Source organism: Callithrix jacchus, chromosome 5, assembly GCF_049354715.1.
Source record: "Callithrix jacchus isolate 240 chromosome 5, calJac240_pri, whole genome shotgun sequence".
NCBI lineage: Eukaryota > Metazoa > Chordata > Mammalia > Primates > Cebidae > Callithrix > Callithrix jacchus.
Window position 1 is genome coordinate 46,323,463 of NC_133506.1, and position 18,710 is coordinate 46,342,172.

At 48.8% G+C, this 18,710-nt stretch overlaps 1 protein-coding gene across 6 annotated transcripts in view; it reads left to right on the top strand.

The window, feature by feature from the left end:
- Positions 1–2,177: 2,177 nt before the first annotated feature.
- BCAS4 (breast carcinoma amplified sequence 4) overlaps positions 2,178–18,710 on the top strand; it is a 90,243-nt gene continuing 73,710 nt past the window's right edge. For all 6 annotated transcript variants that reach the window (XR_013535255.1, XM_002747669.6, XM_035298919.3 and 3 more), the window contains exon 1: positions 2,178–2,435. Coding sequence is in view for 5 of the 6 variants with exons in the window: in XM_002747669.6 (XP_002747715.1) it covers positions 2,256–2,435 (180 nt within the window). In the remaining variant the exon portion in view is untranslated. The remainder of the gene's footprint in view (positions 2,436–18,710) is intronic.

The following is an 18,710-nucleotide window of genomic DNA, read 5'->3' on the forward strand; positions in this document are numbered from 1 at the left end:
GAAGTGGGAATTGTGCAGCGATGGACACAAAAGGCAGATCAAATGTGTTGTTGAGGCCCCACCTAGGGTTGCCAACTACAATATCAATTCCGATTTAATGGAGAGGAAGGTGTGGGACGGTCTGTTTATTTATTTGCACCTTTGATACCAGCCCCCCTTTAAAAAAAAAAAAAAAAAGCCAGCCAGGCACGGTGGCTCACACCTGTAATCCCAGAACTTTGGGAGGCTGAGATGGGCGGATCACCTGAGGTCAGGAGTTCAAGACCAGCCTGACCAACATGGAGAAACCCCATCTCTTCAAAAAATACAAAATTAGCCTGGTGTGGTGATGCATGCCTGTAATCCAAGCTACTGGGGAGGCTGAGGCAGGAGAATCACTTGAACCTGGGAGGCGGGGGTGGTTGTGGTGAGCCAAAATTGCGCCACTGCACTTCTGCCTGGGCAACAAGATTGAGACTCCATCTCAATTAAAAAAAAAAAAAAAAAGACAGGGTGTGTTCTTGTTCACTGTGTCAGGTAAGCTGGAGTGCAGTGGTGCGATCATAGCTCACTGCAGCCTCAACTCCTGGCCTTAAACAATCCTGCATCTGCCTCCCTACTAGCTAGGACTACAGTTGTGCACGACAACACTCTGCAATTTTATTTTTTTCTTTTATTATTATTATTTGAGAGATGGAGTCTCCTTATGTTGCCCAGGCAGCTCAGCCCCCTACCTTTTTTTTTTGAGACGGAGTCTCGCTCTGTTGCCCAAGCTGGAGTGCAGTGGCAAAATCTCCACTCACTGCAACCTCTGCCTCCCAGGTTCAAGCGATTCTCCTGCCTCACCCTCCTGAACAGTTGGGATTTACAGGCGCGTGTCACCATGCCAGGCTAAGTATTTTATTTTTTTGTAAGTAGAGACGGGGTTTCACCATGTTTGTCAGGCTGGTCTCAAACTCCTGACCTCATGATCCGCCCACCTCAGCCTCCCAAAGTGCTGGGATTACAGGCGTGAGCCACCTTGCCAGGCAATCATTTTTTTAAAAGCCAATTTAACATTTAAAGAAAAGTCATCAGGCCAGGCGAAGTGGCTCACGCCTGTAATCCTAACACTTTGGGAAGCTGAGGTGGGTGGATCACTTGAGGTCAGGAGTTCGAGACCAGCCTGGCCAACATGGCGAAACCCCGTCTCTACTAAAAAATACAAAAGTTAGCCAGGTGTGGTGACAGGCACCTGTAATCCCAGCTACTCGGGAGGCTGAGGCAGGGAGATAATTGCTTGAACCCGGAAGGTGGAGGTTGCAGTGAGCTGAAATCGCACCACTGCACTTCAGTCTGGGCGACATGGTGAGACTCCGTCTCCAGATAAATAAATAAATAAAAAGTATCACACAAAAATCAAAACTCTAGATTTTTCTTATGCCTATTTGCCTTTTAGTACTTTCTTCATTAACACTGCTGGGGTGGGAGATGGGGTGCGCCTCTCTCTCTCTTCAGCCCTAGGGCCTGTAAAGGGTCTAGGCCAGCCTCCGAGGTCGTGGAGGGCGTGGGGGGCAGTTGCCAAATTTAGTGTGCTCAATCATTTCCTGGTGAAGCTTATTTTAAAAGCTGCCCCTAGGAGGAAGACGAGGACCTTTACATTCGGGTTTCCCTACCTTCCAGGACCCTTCGCCCGCTGCAAACTAGATGCTCTAGTAGCATGGGAACTGGCGGCAGGGGAGTGGGGAGGGCGGCTTTGGGCTTCCTCTAAGATAGCGCCTCTCTAACCCGGACGCCCGTTGGAATCACTTGGGGAGCTTTAGAAACTACTGATGCCCAAGCCCCACCCCGAAGGATTCCGACTTATTCGGCCTGGCGCGAGGCCTGGCTCCCCGGCTTTTAAAAGCTCCCCGGGGTTCTATTGTCCGCGGGGGGCGGTAGCCCGTGCTTTACCGGGATTCCGATGGGGAGGGGTAGCTTACCCCAGTAGTTCTCAAACTTAGCTTTGGTTCAACAATTCGGTTGGAACCACCTAGCAAACATCAAAAGATCCTGATGCCCAGGTCCCAACCCAGAGACTCTGTGGTCCGGACTTAGGAAATTCTGAAAGAGCTCCAGATGACTGCCATCTGCAAGCTAGTTTGCAAAGCCCTGATGCCCAGGTGCTGCGGGGGCGGACGCAGCGCGCGGCTCTTGCCACTGGGTGGCGCTGCCCGCTCGGCCCGGCGCTCGCGGAGCCGCGAGCTGCAGCCGCGGCGAGCGCACCTGCCCCGCCTCCGCCAGGCCGGCCGCGGGGCATGCAGCGGGCTGGGGGCGGGGCTCTGAGACCCGGGCGCAACTACGGGCTCCCAGGCAGCCTCCGCCAGCTGGACCTCGCCGCCCTCCTGATGCTCCTCGTGGACGCCGACCGGCAGGAGCCCATGCGCAGCGGAGCGCGCGAGCTCGCCCTCTTCCTGACCCCCGAGCCTGGGGCCGAGGTAGGGGACGGGGCTGTGGAGTTGCAGGAGAGGGGTATCGCGGTTGGGGGTCCGGGCTCCGAGTAGGGACCCTCGGCTTCGCTGGAGCATCCTCTCGCTCTCGGAGTTGGGGGGCCCGGGGATTCCCCTTTCCTGGAGGGTGGCTGCGGGGCGCCACCCAGAGATGCGCAGCGGGTTGCCCCTGCTCCCTTCTCTGGGCGACGCGGGGCCCCGGAGGCCCAGGCTCGCCTTCCCTCCCTACCCAGGTCCCCCAGCATCCGCTGGGTCCCGAGACGCCGCCCTTCGCCAGGCCGGCCCTGGGGGAGGGGGACCCCGGGACCGCCCCTGCCCTGGCTGCCCCTGAGCGGTGCCCAGGTCGAGCGGCGCCGCAGGCTGCGGCTGTGCGGGGAGTCCCGAGGCCGTGCTGCGCTGCTGCAGCTCGGAGCGAAACCACCACGCCTCTGTCTGCGCTTTCTATTTTAAAAGCACCAAATGAAAAGCAAATCCAAAACGAGACTCTCTACCTTCCGGCTGAAGGCATCTGTCGACGGTGCTGTGAAAAAGTTATTTACCCGAGTTCACTAGGAGTTATTTACGACCAGAATTTCAACCCATTTTCTTTTTAAACCACAAAAGCAGTTCGAGAGTATTTAAAAATAAAGGCTATGCACCCCTCTCTCTTTTCTCTCCCACCCTAATTCTCATTTCTTAGAAAACCAGCATTAACAGTTTGGTGTAAATCATTCTGGACATTTAAAGTGCATTTACAGGGCCAGGCGAGGTGGCTCATGCCTGTAATCCCAGCACTTTGGGAGGGAGGATCACGAGGTCGGGAGATCAAGAGCATCTTGGCTAATGCGGTGAAACTCCGTCCCTACTAAAACTACAAAAAAATTAGCCAGAAACTCCGACCCTACTAAAACTACAAAAAAATTAGCCGGGCGTGGTGGCAGGCGCCTATAGTTCCAGCTACTCTGGAGGCTGAGGCCGGAGAATCACTTGAACTCGGGAGGCAGAGGTTGCAATGAGCCGAGATCGTGCCACTGCACTCCAGCCTGGGTGACAGAGCGAGACTCCCTCTAAAAAAAAAACAACAACCAAAACACGGCACTACAAATGTAGATTTGTGTATATCTGTATATGTCTAGGCAAAGTATTGGCTCACGCCAGAGGTCTCAGCATTCTGGGAGGCTGAGGCAGGAGGTTGCTTGAGGTGGGGATGAGGATGGTGGACAGGGGTAGGTTGAGGTTGCAGCGAGCCTTGATCATGCCACTGCACTCCAGCTTGGGCGACAGAGTGAGACTCTCTTTAAACAATCTGTCTCGGGCTGGGCGCAGTGGCTCACGCCTGTAATCCTAGCACTTTGGGAGGCCAAGGTGGGTGAATCACCTGAGGTCGGGAGTTCGAGACCAGCCTGGCCATCATGGTGAAACCCCATCTTAAAAAAAAAATCTGTCTCGCCAGGTGTGGTAGCTCACATCTGTAATACCAGCACTATTGGGAGGAAGCTGGCAGATCACGAGATCAAGCGTTCGAGACAAGTCTGACCAACATGGTGAAACCCTGTCTCTAATAAAAATTTTTAAAAATTAGCTGGGCATGTAGTTCCAGCTACTTGGGAGGCTGAGTCAGGAGAATCCCTTGAACTGGGAGGCAGAGGTTGCAGTGAGCTGAGATTGCACCATTGCACTCCAGCCTAGACAACGAATGAAACTCTCAAAAAAAATGCATAAAATCTATCTTTCCATATATATATTTATTACATATATATATTTGATTTTTTCTTTTTCTTTTCCTCTTTTTTTTTTTTTTTTTTTTTTTTAACAATTTTGAGGCCGGGCGCGGTGGCTCAAGCCTGTAATCCCAGCACTTTGGGAGGTCGAGGCGGGTGGATCACAATGTCAAGAGATCGAAACCATCCTGGTCAACATGGTGAAACCCCGTCTCTACTAAAAATACAAAAAATTAGCTGGGCATGGTGGCGCATGCCTGTAATCCCAGCTACTCGGGAGGCTGAGGCAGGAGAATTGCCTGAACCCAAGAGGCGGAGGTTGCGGTGAGCCGAGATCACGCCATTGCACTCCAGCCTGGGTAACAAGAATGAAACTCTGTCTCAAAAAAAAAACAACCAATTTTGAACAGAACAGTTTTTAGTTTTTTAGGTTTTTTTTTTTTTGAGACAGGGTTTCACTTTGTCACTCAGGCTAGAGTGCAGTGACATAATCAAACCTCAGTGCAGCCTCAACCTCCTGGGCTCACACCATCCTCCCACCTCAGCCTCCCACATCACCAGGACCACAGGAACACCACCATGTCACGTTAACTTTTTTTTTTTTTTTTGAGACAGAGTTTCGCTCTTGTTACCCAGGCTGGAGTGCAATGGCGCGATCTCGGCTCACTGCAACCTCTGCCTCCTGGGTTCAGGCAATTCTCCTGCCTCAGCCTCCTGAGTAGCTGGGATTACAGGCATGTGCCACCATGCCCAGCTAATTTTTTGTATTTTTAGTAGAGATGGGGTTTCACCATGTTGGCCAGGCTGGTCTCGAACTATTGGGCCCAAGAGATTCTCCAGCCTCAGCCTCCCAAAGTGCTGGGCCTCCAGCCTCAGCCTCCCAGGCATATACCATTGTGGCTAGCCCATTTATGCTAGTTTTCTTATTATCATTTTTTTGAGATGGGGTTTCGCTGTTGTTGCCCAGGTTGGAGTGCAGTGGTGCAGTCCTGCCTCATCGCAACCTCCACCTCCCGGGTTAAAGTGATTCTCCTGCCACAGCCTCCCGAGTAGCTGGGATTACAGGCATGCACCACCACACCTGGCTAATTTTGTATTTTTAGTAGAGACGGGGTTTCTCCACGTTGATCAGGCTGGTCTCGAACTCCCGACCTCAGGTGATCTGCCTGCCTTGGCCTCCCACAGTGCTGGGATTATAGATGTGAGCCACCTCGCCTGGTCTATATTAGTTTTTTTTTCTTGTATCTGGGAAATCACTGAGCTAACGGCCTATATGAGTTTTAAACAAAACGTCGCTGCTGTAATACTGTCCTGCAACTTGCTTTTTTCTTGACTCAAAATCGCACAGGCAGATGGGCAGGGACGGCAGTGGGAAAGTGTGGGGCTTCATTTTGGTGTGATGAGCATGTTCTGGCTGTTAGATAGTTGTGATGGTTGCACAAATTTGTGAATATACTGAAAATTGTGGAATCGTACACTTTAAAAGGATGAGTTTTGTGGTTTGTGAATTTTATCTCAATTTAAAAAATAACATGGAGGCAGGGCACAGTGGCTTATGCCTGTAATTCCAGCGACTTGGGAAGCTGCGGTGGCAGGATCACTTGAGACTGGGAGTTCAAGACCATTCTTGGTAATGCAGGGAAACCCCTGTCTCTACAAAAAATGTTAAAAGATAAAAATTAAAAGCAGTTTAAAAATTAAAAATTACGTGAATATGTTTCCATAAACACTGTCCGATAGAAACAGAATTGGAGCTACAAATGTGAGCCACCTATGCAGTTTTTAGTGTTCTAGGAGCTATATGAAAAACCGGTGGCCGGGCACCGTGGCTCACGCATGTAATCCCAGCACTTGGGAGGCCAACACGGGCGGATCACTTGAGGCCAGGAGTTTGAGATCAACCTGGCCAACATGGTGGAACCCCATCTCTACTAAAAAAACTAAAATTATTGGGAGGCCGAGGCGGGTGGATCATGAGGTCAAGAGATCGAGACCATCCTGGTCAACATGGTGAAACCTCATCTCTACTAAACATAGAAAAATTAGCTGGGCATGGTGGTGCACGCCTGTAGTCCTAGCTACTCGGGAGGCTGAGGCAGGAGAATTGCTTGAACCCAGGAGGCGGAGGTTGCGGTGAGCCGAGATCGTGCCATTGCACTCCAGCCTGGGTAACAAGAGTGAAACTTGGTCTCAAAAAAAAAAAAAATTAGCCAGGCGTGGTGATGCATGACTGTAACCCCAGCTACCCCGGAGGCTGAGGCACGAGAACCGCTTGAACCTAGGTAGCAGAGGCTGCAGTGAGCCGAGATCACGCCATTGTACTCCAGCCTGGGTGATAGAGTGAGACTGTCTCAAAAAACAAAACCAAACCAAACAACAAAGAAAATCCAGAAGAGAGAGAAAAAAAGAAACAGGTAAATTAATTTCAATATATTTAAAATAACAGTATATCTGGGCCAGGTGCAGTGACTCACGCCTGTTGTCCCAGCCCTTCAGGAGGCCAGAGCTGAAGGATTGCTTGAGTCCAGGGAGTTCCAGACCAACCTGGGCAACATAGTGAGGCCCGTCTCTAGTTAATAAAAAAATAAAAATAAAAAGGATATCCAAAATATTTTCAACATGTGATCAATAGAAAAAAGTTAATGAAATTTCACATTCTGTTCTTTGTCCTGCGTTTTCAAAATCAGGCTTTTGACACTGGACTTTCAGTCTGTCTCAGCTTGGACTGGCCACATTCGAAGTCCCATGAGATGTGTGGCTTCCACGTCTGAGAGCCTGGGTCCCTGTGACTCTCTGACTTCCTAGTGTCCCACGATGAAATGGTAATTGTGCCCATTCCTGAGCACACACTGTGTGGCACCAGTTTGCCAAACTCTGTTCATGGCTATGTCACTGTCATGGCAGTGACCCAGTGACTGGGATGGTGTTATGTTGATTTTATGGCTCAGCATATGGAGGTGCTCACAGGCCAAAGGGGGGCGTGTGGATGTAGTGTAACTGACGAATCCTTCATGAATGGTTCAGGGCTGCTGTGTTTTGCCAGGCAGGGTCCTGGGGGAGGCTCAGCGCTCCCCAGGCACACTTTGGTCTAGTGTCCCAGGGACTCAGCGACAGACAGGTTGTCTGTGACTTTTCACTGTCTTTAGCGTCCTGAGTGCGTTTTTTGTTTCTTCTCTCCCTTACTCTCAGCAGCAAGATGTCATTGTGCCCGGTGGCTAAGTCCCAGATTCATTTTGTCTCTATTAGGAATAGTCTTTAAGAGAAACTGCGTGCATTAATTTCATTTTCTCACTCAGGGCTCTCTTTAGCTCAGTCACAGATTTGCTAATGCTCATTTGTAAGGGACGTGTAATAAAGAGACCCAACTCCCTGTAGCTCCATGCAGCAATAACCCACTTAACACGCCTGCTGAAGTTTATTTACCAAAAGAGACAGAAACTGCGCCAGAGCAGAGTCACGTGCAGCCTCCTTTTAAAGCTTAATTCATTAGCAGATCCCCAAGCTGGAACAGTTTCCAGAGGGGCAGATGAGCAGGAAAAGGGGAACCTGGTTTGCAAACAGGCCTGGACAGCAGCTTCCTCCCTACCAGCCTGTCTCCCAGGGACGCTTTTGCCTCTTCCACAGAGCAGTAGGAATCTCAGTCCAGTCAGCCCCAGCCCTAGGGGGTCCTGGGCCTCCCATGAAGTGGGGCCTGCTTCATTCAGCCTCTCTACATTCCAAGTCCTTCCTGGAGGGGACACCACAGGCGGTGAGACGTGCAAGGCCCTTGCCCCATGGCACTGCCAGACAATAAACATGTAAGAAGGCCAGATGCAGTGGCTCACACCTATAATCCTAGCATTTTGGGAGGGTGAGGTGGGCGGATCCTTTGTGCCCAGGAGTTGGAGAGCAGCCTTGGCAACATGGCAAAATCCTGTGTCTACAAAAATTAGCTGAGCATGGTGATGGTGTGTGCCTGTGGTCCCACCTACTAGGGAGGCTGAGGGAAGATCACCTGGGCTCTGGGAGGTAGAGGTTGCAGTGAGCTGAGATCACATCACTGCTCTTCACCCTGGGTGACAGAGGGAGACCCATCTCAAAAAAGAAAACAAAACCATAACAAATAAGACCTCTAAATTGTAATGAATGCTATGAAGCACACAACATGGGCAGATGTAAGATAAGGCGCCTGTGTGTGCACAGAGATTCAGGAGGGTGAACTGAAGGTTACTGTCTGGGTGGGTGCAATCATGGAGGTCTTCCCTGAAGCAGCACTGTCTTAGGATGAGCCCTGAGCCTGAATGGGAGTTGGCTGGCTGAGGAGAAAAATACCCCAGGCAGAGAGAACAGGTCTTACAAAAGCCCTGGGCATGAAGCTGGGGTGTCTTGGGGGATAGAGAGAAGAGGGGGTTGGGGGTGAAACAGCAGGAGATTCGGCAAGTGAGGGGCACAAGCCCTGCCTGGCCTTCACATGGCTTTCCCCAGACGGAGGAGCTGCGAAAGGGTGGTGCCTTGAGCTGGGTTGGCAGGTGAGTTACTGTTTCCAGGGCCTCTGGGGTTTTCTGTTCAACCAGGTTCCCTGCCACCCACTTTCTGGTATGAACTTCCCCTCACATTTTTTTCTTTTGTTTTTTTGAGACAGAGTCTCGCTCTGTCGCCCAGACTGGAGTGCAGTGGTGCAATCTCTGCTCACTGCAACTTCCACTTCCCAGGTGCAAGCAATTCTCCTGCTTCAGCCTTCCTAGTAGCTGGGATTACAGGTGCATGCCACCATGCCTAACTGATTTTTGTTTCAGTAGAGGCAGGGTTTTGCCATGTTGGCCAGGCTGGTTTCGAACTCCTGACCTCAAGTGATCCACCCGCCTGGGCCTTCCAAAGTGCTGGGATAACAGGTGTGAGCCACCTCGCCCGGCCTGTACCTGGTACTTTTAACCACACATAGATTAGTTCAGGGCCCGCAAACTGGTGGCCTAGAGGCCTCATCCAGCATTTGAACTGGTTCAGAGTTCAGCCCTTGAAGGGTTTTAGAAATTGAAATTTTTCTTGGAAAAATCCGAGTTTCTTATTTATTTTTTAAAATGAACAGTCTGGTGATACTAGGTCCGTGTGCCCTAGTAGTGGCCCTCTGCCGCAGCTGCACTGCTCCTTATTGTCATCCTCATCCTGAAGGCAGTGTCAGTTACCAGTTACCATTTACTCTCTGCTTGAACTTTTGATTTTTCTTTTTTCTTTCTTTTTTTTTAAATGAAATCTCACTCTGTCACCCAGGCTGGAGTGCAGTGGTACAATTTCTTCTCACCGCAACCTTGACCTCCCGGGTTCAAGCGATTCCTGCCTCAGCCTCCTGAGTAGCTGGGACTACAGGTGCCTGCCATCATGCCCGGCCAATTTTTGTATTTTTAGTAGAGACTGGGTTTCATCATGTTGGCCAGGCTGGTCTCAAACCCCTGACCTCAGGTGATCCACCTGCCTTGGCCTCCCAAAGTGCTAGGATTACAGGCTTGAGCCACTGTGCCTGGCAAACTTTTGATTTTTCTAGTCAGGATGAGAGAAAAGGGAAATATTTCTCCAAGCTCTACCTGGAAAAAGTAGAAAAATGTATATTAGCCAAAGGCGGCCTTGAGTTTCAAGAAAAATGTGGGAGAGGCATTTTCTTTGTAGAAGCTAAGAATATTACGTCCAAACTGCAAACATAGTATGCCTACGGGAACCTTCCTAGTTTGCGTCCTATTCTTGTGTGACCTGCTGGTCCCCTTTGGGCATTCAAATTTGGGGTGCTGGATTAGAAGTCTGCAGTGGGGGTCTGGGCAAGGTGGCTCTTGCCTGTAATTTCAGTACTTTGGGAAGCTGAGGCAGGTAGATCACTTGAGGTCAGGAGTTCGAGACCAGGCTGGCCAACATGATGAAACGCTGTCTCTACTAAAAATACAAACGTCGTTGAGCGTGCTGGCAGGTGCCTGTAATTTCAGCTACTTGGGAGGCTGAGGCAGGAGAATTGTTTGAACCTGGGAGGTGGAGGTTGCTGTGTGCTGAGATCGCACCATTGCACTCCAGCCTGGGCAACAAGGGCAAAACGGCATCTAAAAAAAAAAAAAAGTCTGTTGGGTGGTACTCCAGGGCATACTCTACTGTCTCAAATATGTAGTTCCAAGATTTATTCCTTAAAACTTTTTTTGAGATGGGGTCTTGCTCTGTTGCCCAGGCTGGTCTTGAATTCCTGGGCTCAAGCAATCTGCCCACCTCAGCCTCCCAAAGTGCCGGGATTACAGGCATGAGCCACTGCACCTGGCTAGTTTCTTAAATTGTATGGCAAACCTGCATTGTGCCAGACGCTTCATCAGGCACTGGGTGAGACCAGCAAGACAGCGGGGGAGGAAGATGAGCAGACTAGTGACAAACAGAGTGACTAATTGGTGATAAATGCCACGCAGAAGACACCTGAGGGGTGATGCAGGCTGAAGGGAAGGAGGATGCAAAGGGCCACAGGTCAAAGATCTGCCAGCAGATGGCCGGCCACAGGGGAAAGATGATGAATTGGGAGGTGCCTGAGTGGAGGGACCTCAGTGACCACAGCGAGCATCGGGGGAGGTAGACAGGGCCCCACTAGGGCCTGGGTCCCCAGGGGAGAAATCTTGATTCTGTTCTAGGGTCACGCATAAAGGACAGGATCTGATTTATCGACTCGTGCCAGGCATAGTAGCTCACGCCTGTAGTCCCAGCACTTTGGAAGGCTGAGGTAAGAGGATCACTTGAACCCCAAAGTTTGAGGCTGCAGTGAGCTATGAGCGCCCCCTGTACTCTAGCCTGGGTGACAGAGCAAGACCCTGTCTCAAAGATAATAACAAATGAAAAGATTCACAGACTGGTGGCTGTGGTGCTAGAATGAATTGGGGGGACCATAGTGGCAGCAGGGAGACCGGAGGCGGCTGCCGTACCATCCAGGTGGACAAGGACTGAGCTGGCTGCCTCCCTGCACCAGAACCTTCCAGGGCATGAAGAGCCAGGGCCAAGGCAGGTGCTGGGAGAGGCAGCCTCTCTCACATGTGCCTGACTTTCTACCCACAAAACCTCCCAGCGGCGGAGGGAGCCTGCCTCAGGGCTCTGGCAACCTCTTATGACAGGACATGTCCTTGCTTTGGGTGAGGGTCTGCCTAGAGCGTTGGATGAAGGTTCCCCATCTGGCTGATCCTCAGCATCACGCAGAAGCCTTAAAACAAACATGTTAGGCCAGGTATGTTGCCTCATGCCTGTAATTCCAGCATTTTGGGAGGCCGAAGTGAGCAGGTCACTTGAGGTCAGTAGTTCAAGATCAGCCTGGCCAACATGGTGAAACGCCATCTCTATTTAAAATAAAAATAAAAACATTAGCTGGGCATGCCAGTGGGTACCTGTAATCCCAGCTACTTGGGATGCTGAGGCAGGAGAATTGTTTGAACCTGGGAGGTGGAGGTTGCCCTGAGCTGAGATCGCACCACCATACTCCAGCCTGGGTAAGAGAGAGCGAGCCTCCGTCTCAAAAAACAAACAAAACATGTTGGCTGGGCATGGTGCTCATGCCTGTAACCCAGCACTTTGGGAGGTTGAGGTGGGCAATCACTTGAGGCCAGGAGTTTGAAACCAACCTGACTAACATGGCAAAACCCAGTCTCTACAAGAAATACAAAAAAGCCAGGTGTGGCGGTGCGCACCTATAGTCCCAGCTACTTGGGAGGCTGGGGCATGAGAATCACTTGAACCCGAAATGCAGAGGTTGCAGTGAGCCAAGATCGCACCACTGCACTCCAGCCTGGGCGACAGAGCACGACTCCATCTCAAAAAAAAAAAAAAAAAAAAATGTAAAAAATAAAGTAAATTGGAGTTTTTTTTTAAAATATATATATATATTTTTTTTTTTAAGAGACAGGATTTCACTGTATTGCTCAAGCTGGTCTTGAACTCCTGGTTAAACAGTCCTCCCACCTCGGCCTCCCAAAGTGCTGGAATGACAGGTTTTGGCCACCACGCTTAGCTGGTTTTGTTTTTTAAAAAATTTTGTCAAAAACAAAAAATTTCGTCTAAAAATTTAAAAATGTATGCACATGTTACAGATCCAAAACACCCTGTGGCCGTGGAGGGATACAGGAGCACTGCCTTCCCAGTCCTCAGCCCTGTGCTCCTTCCCAGATCCCCCTGCTGTTCATTTCCCATGTCCCCCCTCTGGGCAGGTAAGACAAGGAAGTCCCTACCTCCCGACACCTCCGGCCTCTGCATCAGGCTTTTTTTTTTTTTGAGACGGAGTTTCGATTTTTCTTGCCCAGGCTGGAGTGCAATGGTGTAATCTCGGCTTACTGCAACCTCTGCCTCCATGGTTCAAGTGATCCTCCTGCCTCAGACTACTGAGTATCTGGGATTACAGGCATGTGCTACCACAACCAGCTAATTTTTTTTTTTTTTTTTTTTTTTTGTATTTTTTCAGTAGAGATGGGGTTTCACCATATTGGCCAGGCTGGTCTCAAACTCCTGGCCTCAAATGATCCACCTTCCTCAGTCTCCCAGAGTGCTGGGATTACAGGAGTGAGCCACCATGCCTGGCCCCCTCCCCCCACCTTTTTTTTTTAGTCGAGTTTCACTCTGTTACCCAGGCTGGAGTGTAGTGGCGAGATCTCGGCTCACAGTAACCTCTGCCTCCCAGGTTCAAGTGATTCTCATGCTTCAGCCTCCCCAGTGGCTGGGATTACAGGTGTGCACCTCCACATCCAGCCAATTTGTGTATTTTTAGTAGAGACAAGGTTTCACCATGTTAGCCAGGCTGGTCTCAAACTCCTGACCTCAAGTGATCTGCCTCCCAAAGTGCTGGGATTACAGGTGTGAGCCACCACACCCGGCCTCAGGCCCTCTTCACTCATGTCTTGGAGACCTTTCTATATGAACGCACAGGAGCTACCTGATTATTTTCAGCGGTTAGACAGAATTTTATTGTCTGTCTGAATGACACTTTAGGTAACCATTCCTTTGTTGACAGACAGTTAAGTCATGTGGAATCTTTTGCTGTCACAAAGTGTCCTGCAATAAATATCTCTGCACATACATCATTTTGCATTTATGCAAATATGTAGGATAAATACCCAGGAGGTGTATTACTGCATCTGAGGGCCGCTGCATTTTAGACAAGATCAGGTATGTTTAGGGCAGTGTGGCCATAGACAGCATATGCGTTTTATTTTTTGTTCTTGTGTGTGTGTGTGTGTGTGTGTGTGTGTGTTTTCATGTGTGTGTGTATGTGTGTATATGTGTGTGTTTTCATGTGTGTATGTGTGTATATGTGTGTGTTTTCATGTGTGTATGTGTGTGTTTTCGTGTGTGTATGTGTGTATATGTGTGTGTTCATGTGTGTGTGTGTTTTCGTGTGTGTGTATGTGTGTGTGTTTTCGTGTGTGTGTTTTCATGTGTGTGTATGTGTTTGTGTTTCATGTGTGTGTGTGTGTGTGTGGTTTTTTTCCTTTTTAATCTTTTTTTTTTTTTCTGGCACATGCATTTTAAATGTTGGTTACTGTTGCCAAATTATCCTTCCTGGAAGTCAGGGTCTGTGTGGTTTTAGAGCAGACTAGTCAGCCCTTTCTGGACACTCAGACCTTAAGATCAAGGATCCTTTGGGGACCAGGATGGGAACTCTGTCCTGCCTTGCGGACCTGAGAGGAAAGAGTTCCCTCGTTTCTTCTGGGCGGCGGGTCTTTGTTTAACCTGCCAGCTCCTTCCTGTTTGCAGTTCATACCTAATGCTAACTCAGAGGATCACTTCGTTTGCTCCCTGGCTTCCAGGATCTTTCAACCTTCATTTCATCTCTTGTTTTGTGCATAGAGATGAGGATGCTTTTTCTGCCTGGGCTGAATGGACCTTGCTATTCTAAGAATATTTTTCAGTGGGGTGTGTGTGTGTGTGTGTGCGCGCGCACATGCAGCATTACTGAGATGTGATTTGCATACATACAATTCACCTGTTTAAAGTGTATAATTTAATGACTTTTAGGATATTCAAATAATTGTACAACCATCAACCACAACCAATTTTAGAACATTTTTATGACCCCAAAAGGAAGCACTGCACCCGTTATCTCTCATTCCCCAACTGCCCCCGCCACCACCACGAATCTGCTTTGCGTCTCTATAAATTTGCCTGTTCTGGTCATTTCATATGTGTTTGTGTTTTAAAAACACAGATTGGCCAGAGGTTTGAAGGCCACATTCAGCCTACAGACAGTTGTATTTGGCCATCATAGTGTTTTTAATTTACCAGGCTGGTTTTGAACATTCTGAAATCAAGAGAATTTGCATAAACATCTGGATGACCGTTTGTCTTGAACAAAGTAGGGTTGGCACCTCCCTACCTGGCACACGCTGGGGCCTGGTAGCAGCCACCCCATTTAAATGGGGCCTGGGGTCTCCTGTTTGCTGCCGTCTCCACCACTCCCTGTTGTCTCCCTGACCTGGAGGCTGAATGTCACCTCCTCTTTATGACCCCACTTACACTGCTGTTTTTTCTAGAGATAAGTGAAATCTCTGTCAAAAGTGGCAAACTGGCTGGGCGCAGTGGCTCGTGCCTGTAATCCCAGCACTTTAGGAGGCTGAGGCGTGTGGATCACCTGAGTTCAGTAGTTCGACACCAGCCTGGCCAACATGGTGAAACCCCATCTCTATTAAAAATACAAAAATTAGCCAGGTATGGTGGCGCACACCTGTAGTCCCAGCTACTTAGGAGGACCTAAGGTAGGAAAATCACTTGAACCCAGGAGACGGTGGTTGCAGTAAGTCGAGATTGTGCCATTGCACTCCAGCGTGGGCAACAGAGCAAGACTCTGTCTCAAAAAAAAAAAAAGTGGGAAACAGAAAATGAACAGTTTGCAGAAAGCCATCTTCAGCACAGCTCACTTCTCTTGTATTTATTACCTACATGGCTTCTGTGTCATTTGAGTTTGAAGACCCCAATAGAGTTCTCTTATATGGAGGCCACATCTCACTGGGAGTGACCCAGAGTGACTTAGTAGACGTCTTTAGCTTCTGTCATGAGACAGAGTCTGCGGATTGTTTTTCTCACAATTTTCTTTTTCTTAGACGAAGTTTTGCTCTGTCTCCCTGGCTAGAGTGCAGTGGTATGATCTTGGCTCACTGCAGCCTCTGCCTCCCAGGTTCAAGAGATTCTCGCCTCCGACTAGCCAGGATTACAGGTACCCACCACCACGTGTGGCTAATTTTTGTAGTTTTAGTAGAGACGGGATTTTACCATCTTGGCCAGGCTGATCTTGAACTCCTGATCTTGTGATCCACCTGCCTTGGCCTCCAGAAGTGCTGGGATTACAGGCATGAGCCATTACACCCAGCCTTCTCACAATTTGCAAATGGGGAATCAGAGGCACAGAGATGGTCAGAGGTGCAGTTGAGACCACACAGCATAACATACAAGGCTGGGACTAAGGAGCAGCCCCAGCTGCTGTTCTCAGGCCGCAGCTCTTCCAGGCAGTGCACGTCCTCCCCCACCCCTTCCCTTCTCTCCCTCCTCCCTTTCATCTTCCTTTCTTTTCTGCAATGAATATTCATGACTACTGTATTGATTACCAATCACTGGGTGGCAAACTACCCCAAACCTTAGCAGCTTCAAGCAACTGCTGTTTCATGGGTTCACGCATGGGCTGCATTCAGCAGGAGGACTGGCCACCCTGGCAGGTCTGGCATGGCCTTGCCCATGTGTCTAGCGTTGGTGCTGGCTACTGGCTGGGGCATCTCATTTCTCCTCCATGTGGCCTCTCAACCTCTGGGGCTTCTCTCACTGTGTGGCCTCTACAGAAGAGTTGCCTGGACTTCTTATTTTCTTAAGTTTTATTGCTTAATTTTTAATTTTTGTGGGTATATGGGAGGTACGTATATTCAGGGGGTACATAAGATGTGTTGATACAGGCATGCGGTGTGAAATAAGCACATCATGAAGAATGGGGTATCCATCCCATCCCCTTGAGCATTTATCCTTTGAGTTACAAACAGTCCCATTACACTCGTGTGTGTGTGTGTGTGTGTGTGTGTGTGTGTGTAAGAGAGAGAGAGAGGGAGACTGAGTCTTGATCTGTTGTCCAAGGTGGAGTGCAGTGGCAAGATCTTGGCTCACTGCAACCTCTGCCTCCTGAGGTCAAATGATTCTCATGTCTCAGCCTCCCAAATAACTGGGATTACAGGCATGTGCCACCACACATGGCTAATTTTTGTATTTTTAGTAGAGATGGGGTTTCACCATGTTGGCCAGACTAGTGACCTCAGGTGATCAGACTCCTGACCTCAGGTGATGTTCCCACCTTGGCCCCCCAAAGCGCTGGGATTATAGGTGTGAGCCACCACGCCTAGCCCAATTACACTCTTTATTATTATTTTTTGAGACAGGATCTTACTCTGTCACCCAGGTTGGTGTGCAGTGGTGGAATCTTGGCTCACTGAAACCTCCACCTCCAGGGCTCAAGCAGTTCTCCCACCTTAGCCTCACAAGTAGCCGGGACTGCAGGTATGTGCCACTACGCCCAGCTAATTTTGTTTGTTTGTTTGTTTTTGTTTTGTAGAGATGGGGTTTCACCATGTAGCTCAGGCTGGTCTCAAACTCCTGATCTCAAGTGATTTGCCTGCCTCGGCCTTCCAAAGTACTGGAATTACAGACATAGGCCACTGCACCTGGCCTTTAAGTTGTTTTATTTTTTAATTTCAGTAGGTTTTTGGGGAGCAGGTGGTGTTTGGTTATGTGAATAAGTTCTTTAGTGGTGATTTCTGAGATTTTGGTGCACATGTCACCTAAGCAGTGTACACGGTACCCAATGGGTAGCCTTTTATCCCTCACCCCCTCCCACCCCTTTCCCTAAGTCCCTAAAGTCCAGTGTATCACTCGTACGCCTTTGCATCCTCATAGCTTAGCTCCCAGTTACATGAGTGAGAACATACAAGGTTTGGTTTCCCATTTCCAAGTTACTTCACGTAGAATAATGGTCTCCAGTTACATCCAGGTTGCTGCAAATGTCATGATATTGTTTCTTTTTATGGCTGAGTTGTATTCCATGGTATATGTATGTATATACACCATATGCTTTATCAGCTTGTTGACTGATGGGCACTTGAGCTGGTTCTGTATTTTTGCAGTTGCTTTAAACGTACATGTGCAAGTATCACTTTCGTATAATGACTTCAAGATGCCCAGGGGTGGGATTGCTGGGTCAAACAGTAGCTCTACTTTTAGTTCTTCAAGGAATCTCCACACTGTTTTCCATAGTGGTTGGACTAGTTTACATCCCCGCTAACAGTGTAAAAGTGTCCCCTTTTCGCCACATCCACTGATTTTGTATTTTTAGTAGAGACATTATTATTTTTTGATTTTTTGATTACAGCCGTTCTTGCAGGAGTAAGGTGGTATCACATTATGGTTTTGGTTTGCATTTCCCTGATCATTAGTGATATTGAGCATTTTTCATATGTTTTTTTGGCCATTTGTGTATGAGAATTGTCTCTTCATGTCCTTAGCCACTTTTTGATGGAATTGTTTTTTTCTTGTTGATTTGAGTTCCTTCTTGGTTGAGGATATTAGTCCTTCGTCGGATGTGTAGATTGGGAAGGCTTTCTCCCACTCTGTGGGCTGTCTGTTTACTTGGCTGGTTATTTCTCTAGCAGTACAGAAGCTTTTTAGTTGAATTAAGTCTCATCTATTTATCTTTGTTTTGTTGCATTTGCTTTTGGGTTCTTGGTCATGAAGTCTTTGCCTAAGTGAATGTCTAGAAGGGGTTTTCCAATATTACATTCTAGAATTTGCATGGTTTCAGGTCTTAGATTTAAGTGTTTGATCCATCTGGAGTTGATTTTTGTATAAGGTGAGAGATAAGGATCCAGCTTCATTCTCCTACATGTGGCTAGCCGGTTATCCCAGCACCATTTGTTGAATAGGGTGTCCTTTCCCCACTTCATGTTTTTATTTGCGTTCTCAAAGGTCAGTTGGCTGTAAGTATTTGGGTTTGTTTCTGGGTTCTCTGTTCTGTTCCATTGGTCTGTGTGCCTATTTGTTGTTGTTGTTGCTGAGATGGAGTTTCACTCTTGTTGCCCAGGCTGGATTGCAATGGTGCAATCTCGGTTCACTGCAACCTCTGCCTCCCAGGTTCAAGCGATTCTCCTGCCTCAGCCTCCTGAATAGCTGGGATTACAGGCGCCCGCCACCATTCCTGGCTAATTTTTTTGTATTTTTAGTAGAGACGGGGTTTTATTATGTTGGCTAGGCTGGTCTTGAACTCCTGACTTCAGGTGATCCAGCCGCCTTGGCCTCCCAAAATGATGGGATTACAAGTATAAGCCATGGCGCCTGGCTATGTGCCTCTATTTATTTATTTATTTATTTTCGAGTCTCGCTCAGTCGCCCGGGCTGGAGGGTAGTGGCGCATCTCGGCTCACTGCAACCTCCGCCTCCTGGGTTCAAGTGATTCTCCTGCCTCAGTCTTCTGAGTAGCTGGGATTACAGGTGCCTACCACCACACCCAGCTAATTTTTGTATTTTTAGTAGAGACAGGGTTTCATCATGTTGGTCAGGCTGGTCTTGAACT